Below are 9,316 nucleotides of genomic sequence, written 5' to 3' on the forward strand. Positions count from 1 at the left end.
CAAATTAAATTCCAACGGAAAGGGAGTTATATTGGTTTAGCCCCAAAGATAAAAATGGTTAATGGGATATAACAAAGAGTCGGGTCAATCAGGGAATTATTGGCCCAAGTTAAATGGTAGTCTTTGAAATCTTGAATGGATAATTTAGATGAACGAGATTTCAAAGGGGAAATACTTGTGGGAGTATAGAACTGGATTCAGAAATATATGTGGATGGGGATTTTTATAGGAACGGAATTAGTGGTAGATTGGTAAACTTCTGAAGGATAGGTATATTGACTTAGAGGGATATTGAAAAGGATATCTCATGGACTATGGGAATATTTAGGTGGAGATCCAAAGGGAAGGTTTTGGTTATGGGGAAATTAAGAATTAGTATTTCATGTGTTTGGGTAGAGATCAAAGGGGAAATATTTGGTGGAAAATAAAACTGGTTTTGCTGGTAGTATGGTAAGCTTTAAATGAAAAAGGTATTAACTCTAGAGAGATTGATATTTCATGTGCTCTAGAGATGGTTGAGCAGCTCTAGAGATGGTTGAGCGGGAATGAAAAGGGTATTTGTGGATGTTGGAGATGTTCGGTAAAGGAGTCAAAGGAAATATAATCTAGAGCTAAAGTTAGAGATTAAAGAAAATAAATAGAGAGGTTTTGTACAATTTAAAAGAGAGCGATTAACTTTGCAAATAAAGTTTAAATCCAAGTTAAAAGAAATTAAGAGAAGGCAAAATCACTTCAACAGAAGAATCGAGAAGAGTGCAACTAAAATATTTTGCAAAAAATTTTCCCTGAAAATTTGAGTCTGTTACACGAGTTTCGACTACGCGAGCTATTTTATTAAGTAAGGCAGGCCAAATTTTCGGCGCAAACGCCCGTCTACGTAATTTGTGGACAAGGGATTCGATAGCAGGCCACCATGCGAAGAAACATTTGAGGTTTCGTCTCTGATATAAAATTACCACAGGTGGCTTAATTAAGGTGCTCCCAACGAAGATGCATTACAGCCGGGCATCACCTTAAACTAGGGTGGATACCGAGCCGGCTTAGGATAACGAGCTGGCATCACCTCCTACCGCGCCACGGTGTTGCCGCCTACATCACCGCCAGCCAGCGTCTCCCTCCTCGTTGGCCAACAAATTCTCCTCATGGCCACCACCGTCCCTTTGTCACGGATGGAACACCAAATCCAGTGGTTAGCCATGAGGTAAACGGCGCCAGATCCGGCAGCCTCAGGTTGATGGCCACCGGATCTCCTTTGCTCCGACAGTGGGGAACAGCAGGGAGCGACGGCAGACAGCGGATAGCGCGAGCGGCAGGGGCAGAGGGCGGCGAATGGCAACTTCAGAGAAGGGATCGAGGGAGTCTCACCGTTTCTTCTCTCCTTTTCTTTTTTCTTTTTTCTCTTCTTTTTTCTGTTGCCGAGCCGCAACTGTCTCCTTTATTAACTGAATATAGGATGTGCACTGTACTACCGTGGCCTAGTTGGGCTTACATGGGTTGGATAGGTGTCATCCGGGGCTGGTCGGTCTGATGTTTTCATGGCTCGTGAGCGGCTCGCGAGCCACCTCCATCTGGCTCGTTATAGCTAACGAGCTAAAACTCTGGCTCGGCGAGCCGAGCCGAGTCAAGTCGAGTTAGACACGAGCCGAGCGAGCTAACAAGTCACGAGTTTTTGTCTAGTCCCATCTTAAACCGGCCACCTATGAAGATCAGTTATCGTAGGCGGCGGCTTATGCTGGCTGTGGATGGATTAATACGTGACAAAGTTGGTCTGAGGAAAGATCTGGGGCATTCCGTGGGGACAGAGATTAGGCTGTGTTACATTATGAAATACATGATCTATTTGGACTGCCTTATGCTGTGCATGATGGCACAAGCGGCGGGCGAAGGCTCTATTGAAAGCCAATTAGCGAATTTGATTACGCAAGAGATCGATGACGGATGAAAAGCTTTAAGAAAGAAAATACGTAATCCTTGCATGTTTTTTATACGGGTGATCTGGGAGTAATCGGGCGCATACGGGGAGGGAATCGGACTGAGATGACGTATGAAAAATAGGCAAAAATATCTTTAATTTTTATAATAGATAAAGATGTGAGATGGTGGTGATCATGAAGAAAATGGTGCGTGTAAGGGAGATGGTGGTGACGAGACTGTGGTCGAACGTGTGAGAGAGCTAGAGATGGCGATGATAACTGGTGGGTAATGGTATGATATAGGGTCCCTCTTTTCTCGAATAAGTCCTCGCTCGTGAAAAACTCTTCACTGATAATTCTCTGTGGTAGTTGGCTTATCACATCATCATATGCATACTGCCGTCGGATCGATCAAATTAATCATCCGACTTGCTCAAACCAACAACGTCCATGACATAAAAGTATATCTGAGCCATCAGCCATGTGACAAACACTGGCCTGGCTGTACTCAGATTAGTTATATAATGCATGCCAAATCGTCTGTCCATGAAATCGCTTTTTAAAATATACTAGTATATGCTTTTGCTTTGCAACATAGCAGCCTACGTAGGAGATTGACTTGATGAACGGATTAAGAATAAATTACTGGATCCTATAGTGGTTACGTATACAAGAAGAAGCAGAGCACGCGCGCTACAACAAAACTTATTATTTTAAGACGTTTCACTTAAGTCATTTTTTTATAAGTCGTCTCTTTTTTATAAGAAAAATTAAAATAGGGACGATATTTGAGACGCTTTATTAGTTGAGGACATAGTTTAAGACGCTTTACAGGTTAGCACAAAACTAAATCGTTTAGAGAGGAATATTGAGACGTTTTGGAACGTCTCATGTGTAGAAATGAGTTTTGAGACGTTTTTATTATATCCGTGTCATCGTTATTAGATAATATATAATTATTTATATAGAGAAAGAAGAAAAAAAACACACTGTTCCTAATCGTCATCATCAAATACCATTATAATAATATTATAATTATTTAGACAAAAAAAATAAATATTTAATATTCAGTCTCAGATTAAAAAAGAAGAGTATCTGCTATAGGACGCATGTTTGCAGAGTTGCAATATAAAAAAAACTATCTATTTACCTTCAAGATTGTTCACGTTAATGACTTGGTTAGTGCATGAACTTTGCAACCTGCAAATATTAATGCTTCTATATTAAGATGTGCGTGCCTATATTAATGCTTCTATAAAAGCGTCTCTATATTTTGTAGAGATGCAATTTACATGTCTCTAGCAACGTCTTAAATAATATAGGTGCGCTTTAAAAAGTGTTTCCATAATTTTGAGACGGTGCAAACGGAGACGTTCCTACGACGATTTATAAAAGCGTCTCAGTTATCTGTGGGAGACGAGATAAAACGTCTCTATCCTACAAATAAGATGTCTCCGTTGGGTTGTTTTGTTGTAGTCACGCACCTCCTGCGTATAGTGGAAAGGTAGTGAAGAAGAACGACTACGCTTTTAAAGTAATTAATGAAGTTTAACGACGTTAACCATTTGTTTCTTTTAAGAAAACAATATAAGTGTCAGTTATTTTGTTTGGACTTGTTTTATCATTGAAGATGGGTTAAGCACAAGTTTGCACTAATTTTTTTAAATTGACAAATGGTCACGTCGTGTCTAACAATTAATACCATGATATATTTTAAAATGAAAAACTATTGATTTAAACCATGATATATTTGCACTGATGATTGATAGGCTTTGTGGATTGCCTATCAATCATCATGTATATAGGGATATATATTGCACATAGGCCCATAGCAATTTTCCACATATTCCCCCAGTTCTTTAGCTCGGAAGGCTGATTAAACAGTTTTTAAATTTGATGGAACAGGTTACTCAAAACGTGAAATTTTTACGTAGTCACTGTTCTTGTACACTTCGTAAAAGATTCGAATTCTCATAGTCTCCTTTCAACAGTACAAACCATTCTAACAAAGCAACATTGAGATAATTGTTTTTTTATTTGAGGTATTTTAATTTATTCTTACATAAATAGCTATAGTCCGACACTTATTACATACTTCCACCATTTTATAATATAAGATTTTCTAGCATTACTCACATTTATATAGATGCTAATGAATCTAGACTATATGTATGTATAGATTCATTAGCATCTATATAAATATAAAAAATGCTAAAAAGTCTTACATTGTGAAACGGAGAGAGTACTATAAAACACAAGTACAGTAACCGGTTGACTCATCCGGTCACCTCCACTTCTTTTTTTTTTTTGAAGCATAAACTGAGGCAACAGCCTCAGCAGTACATTTATTCGATAGCAACTTAGCAAGTAGCAACTGAGGGTACAGTTGATTTTGCAAAGAAGCTCCCAAAAGAAGGGCATATTACACTTGAAACACAAGGAATACAAAGGACTGAAATGATAATGAAAAAGCAATCAGATCCTTGTCTTCACAGAATCCACAGCACCATGAGCCACGGTAATTAGCCAGCCGAGTTGTTACTCCTTAATGTATTTGGCTTCAGAAGCACCATGGTTGGATGAACCGATCGAAGTTGTTGCTTTCGCATTGATCCTGGAAATAATTGGATGTCCAGAACCCTCCAGCCTCTCCTTAACGATCTTGTCCAGCCTCGCTGCCATCTCTGGTGACATGTGATTGCTCCAGTCACCAGTTCCTCCCTTCCTGAAGAAGCCATCTTTGGAGATCCCTAGAAGGGTAGTTCCACTCTTGTTCACGTTCAAGTTCTTCAGGTTGTTCAAGCTGCACAGTTCTACAATTTGTTGCACGATACCGTCATCTTCTTCCTGGCGAGAGAATCCACAGCCCATGAACTCCGCCAGCGTCCTTAGGTTGCCCACAGTATCTCGCAGAAGATCCTCATACATGAGGAAAAGCACCTTCTCAGGTCTCGCCTGGCTCTCATCCCAGTACTCACCGGCATGGCACCACTGCGGGCCGACAACACACCGTCCTTCACAGAACATGTCGAACATCTCCTCGAACGTCAACCTATTCTTCTTCTCCTTCTTGTTCTGGTGCCACATGGAGACCATGGCATCCTTTGGGTCCCGGTAGATGTAGACTAGCCGACACCCCGTTTCTTGTTCCCTGATGCGATGAGGCAGCATCGAATATGGCAGGTGGGTTGAGAGCAGCCGTGGAGATGGGAGTGACTCGTACAACTCGAGCTTGGGGTAAATCTCAAGAAACCCAACAAGGTCATGGGGGTTGTGTTCGAGGAGCGGGTGATGTTCATCCGATGGTGGGTAAGTCGAACGGTTCAGGGTTGCAAAGGCGAGGGCTTTGAGCCAGGTGGTACCACACTTAGGAAAGCTTGAAAGGAGGATGTCGGATGGTCTCGGTTGAAAGCTAGTTTCAGCTGCAGCAACGCCATTGAGCATGACCTCCAATAACCAAAATCCACCATATTGTCGCAAGGGAAACTCTGTGAACCTCGTCTCTACGGGAAGAGATTCCATTATCTCAGGAATGTTGGCAAGAGTCATGTTGGAAGAGGAAGGAGATTTAGCATACAAGCTTATCAAGTGCTCCATACGGACTAAGGCTATATATATACAGAGAGTAATGATTGGTGGAAAAAAACAAATGGTTTATTGGTTTGTCATTTATCTTCAATTGTTGGGATGTCATATACAGAGAGTAATGATTGTGGAAAAAAACATTGTCATTTATCTTTAGTTGTTGGGATGTCTTTGTCAACCGTAGTGTATATATATAGTATGGAAAAACAATTGTATAGTCTAACAACGCCTGAAACAGGTAATTAGCATACACACACTATGTTTTTCAAATGGTGGACAGTGATGACTCAATTAGCTGAGATAGAATGTCAGAAGGACTTAACATTGGCGATCATGTTGATCAGTTGGGATGTTCAGAAAGACAGGAATACATGGTTTTTCAAAAATAGATCATGCTCTATACCGGCAGTATCATGGTGCAAATAAAAGATGAGGCGAGATCATATATTCTAGTAGGGGCAAACATTCTGTTGTCCTTATGATCTAACTAGCTAGTGCCTCGTATATGTTTGATCACAACACTAAATTGTATACCCCGTGTTCTGCTTGCATGTCATATATATATGTATACGTGATATATACGTGATGACATGACTTTCAGACACAGACTTTTATGCATGTTTGGATCTCCGAGGAGTAACAACCACTGATAGAAAAATGATTTTCGACTAGGTGAGCTATTTTACTCAGCATGACAGGTCAAATTTTCGGCCGCAAACGCCCGTCACGTAGTTGTGGACAAGGGCCACCTGGGAAGATACATTTGAAGTTTCGCCTCTAAAGATAAATTACTGTAGGTGGATTAATTGAGGTGCTCCCTGCTAAGATACATTACCACAGGCATCACCTTAAACCAGTCATCTTTGAAGATCAGTTACTGTAGGCGGCGGCTTATGGTGGCTGGCTGCATGCTAAAAAGGATCTATGATGCCTTTTTCTTTCCTCGAGAGCTGCTCATTTAGCTTGAGCTTTCTCTCTTATAAAATAAGCAATATATAGGAGGAACGTTTTGAACTCGAATATGTAGTGTCTTTTGACGTCAAAGATCATATCCATACTTTCCTACCCTGCTTTTGTAGTTTTCTAGCATTTTTATGCTTTGGATTTGATGGATCTATGTATGCTACATATGTATTTACCGTAAAAAAATATGTTACATATGTATGTACACATATAAAAAATTTTCATTTTTGCTACTTAGAGCACAATTTGGATAATATTTGTTTAGGTAATCCTTGTTAAATGGTGTGCACTAATCCCTTAGTAGTGTACATATTTTTGCATAAATATGTAGAGACGCATTATTGTGGTGCTGGACCCCTTCACTATTAATCATCTAGCTAGGCTGCCATGCATCCTACCATTTTTTTTAACATAAAGATATATTGTCTCCAATAATTGTCTTAAGAAATAGCTGTATTAAATTTATCACCACATCCCTGTCCAACATCACAATGTACCAAAATCATGATCAACTCCCAGATATCTTGCTAGCCTAAACATTTAGGCCGACATCGAAATGTCCCATTCACCTGACACAACCCGATACACACATGACATTGAATCATAGCCTGAACACTGGAAATTTTTATACGTAGGATCCTGCTTGCATATTGTATATACGTGATGACATGACTTTCATACACTGAGATTTTTATACGTGTTTGGATCTCCTAAAGTTATAACCTCTAATAGAAAAATAATTTTTGACCGCGAGATCTATTTTTCTAAGGCAGGCCATATTTTCAGCAGCAAACGCATGTCTATGTAATTGTGGACGGGAGATCCTATAGCAGGCTAACAGCGAAGATATGTTTAAGGAGACACCTCTAAAGATAAATTACCATAGGTGGCCTACTTAAGGTGCCGCCTATGAAGATACATTACGATAGGTGTCACCTTAAACCGACCGCCTACGAAGATCAGATACCGCATGCGGCGTCTTAAGCTGATCACCTACTAAAATAGACCCATAAATTCTTCTTCTTTCCCCGATAGCTGTTCATTTCGCTTGAACATTCTCTATTCTAAAATAAGCAAAATATACTAGTAATGTTTTGAACTTGAAACTTTTGGTGGCTTTTGGTGTCCAAAATTACATCTATACTTTGCTACCTTGGTTATGTAGTTTTCTAGCTATGGTTCGATGTGAAGGATCTATGTAGCCATGGTTTTCTAGCTATCTTCGTTTTTGTAACTTAGAGCACAATTTGGATCACATTTGTATAGGGCATCCTTGTTGAATGTGTGCACTCATCCCTTACTAGTATAAATATGATGTTTTTATAAATAATAGGGGAGGAAAAAAAGACATAGATTGGCTTAACTTTTAATTCCAACATTTACTTAGGAGAGGAAAAAGAGAGAAATTTGATCCTTTTATAGCTAAAAATTGGTATTGATATGCAAATAAAATATTTAGCAATTTAGATAAGAGCGAGAAAAATATATATATTTCCATGGTTAATTTTAGTTATTTGTTAAATATTTATTTTTGCATTAATATACATAGACGCATTATTGTGGTGCTGGACCCCTTCAATATTAATCATGTAGGCAGCCATGCATAGCATCTTGCCAAATATTTTAATATATGGCTTGTTCAGTTTGTTGCTAAATTCAACCATATCAAATTTTCACATTGCCAATATTTAGTAAGGCAATATACTAAACGAGACGTCACCATCACAACATTTCAAATCCCCCCCAACATTTGGTAATTACAGAAACTCGTACTCATAAAACTAGTATCAAACTAAACACATCCTTCATATCTTGATCTTACCAAAATTTTAGAATTGCCAAATTTCGTCTTACCAACAAATGGTAATTTGTTTTTTCAAAAAAAGATCGAAACAAGCCCATGAAAACTGTGCTGTAATAATATCCTTAGAGAAATTGTTGTATTAAATAAATTTATCAGCCGCATTATCATCCAACATTATAATGTACCGATCAGGATCCACGACATATATGTAACGCCCCAAATCTCACTAGTCTAAACACTTAGGCCAACATCGCAATGCCCTTTTTATCTGCGACATAAGTTCTTCATTACCGCGTGATTACCTGTGACATAAATTTTAGAATTCTTCATAAATTCTTCATTACCAACTGCTAACGATAAAATCCTTTGCGGTTATGACGATCATGTTTGTCACAGTGAACATATCTCATGCCCAAGATATCCAGTTATCATTAGAATTGGCCGAGGGTGAATTTTACGATGATTTTTTTTATGAATTCATTATAGATCAATGGCATATTTCATGTTTGTCATAGGGCATCCATCCAGAAAGCCCACATCTGTTGTAGTCTCTAGATTTCCATTGCATGAACTTGTGCACCATATGCAAACAAAAGCCCAACATGCATGATAAGCTATGGCTAATCCTGGGGAGATAGATGCTAACTAGGATGCCATACATGCACATATATGAAAAGGATAAAATTTAGGCATATAAGTGTTCACTCAACTGTATAATAATACATGAGAGTCATACAATACTGTTGGTGTAGAAAAATAAGGTATACCCTTGTGACATAGGGTAATGCTAGATATCCATATAGAACCTGTACATCTACAGGAAGACTACTCTAAGTAAAGAATCACACAAGGGGGGCCATGACCTACTTCAAAAAGGCTGCAGGAGACCTACTCGGATTCAACAAGAACTTGACAAAAAAAAAACCAAGAATATATCTACCTCTACTATAGAATTGATTTTCCTGGACACTGGCCCCGGTAGTTTCCAGGTGGACTGGCTCTGCCTAGTAAAATCCGTGGACCGGCGTCGGGCTGTCGCCGCACGGGATAA

At 39.1% G+C, this 9,316-nt stretch overlaps 1 protein-coding gene across 1 annotated transcript; it reads right to left on the reverse strand.

The window, feature by feature from the left end:
• Window positions 1–4,122: 4,122 nt before the first annotated feature.
• On the reverse strand, window positions 4,123–5,490 carry LOC127755046 (cytosolic sulfotransferase 5-like). The gene has a single exon (XM_052280678.1). It carries the CDS (start codon window positions 5,460–5,462, stop codon window positions 4,452–4,454), a length of 1,011 nt encoding a protein of 336 aa, XP_052136638.1. The 5' UTR covers window positions 5,463–5,490; the 3' UTR covers window positions 4,123–4,451.
• Between the last annotated feature and the right edge of the window lie 3,826 nt (window positions 5,491–9,316).

Source organism: Oryza glaberrima, chromosome 11, assembly GCF_000147395.1.
Source record: "Oryza glaberrima chromosome 11, OglaRS2, whole genome shotgun sequence".
NCBI classification, from domain to species: domain Eukaryota; kingdom Viridiplantae; phylum Streptophyta; class Magnoliopsida; order Poales; family Poaceae; genus Oryza; species Oryza glaberrima.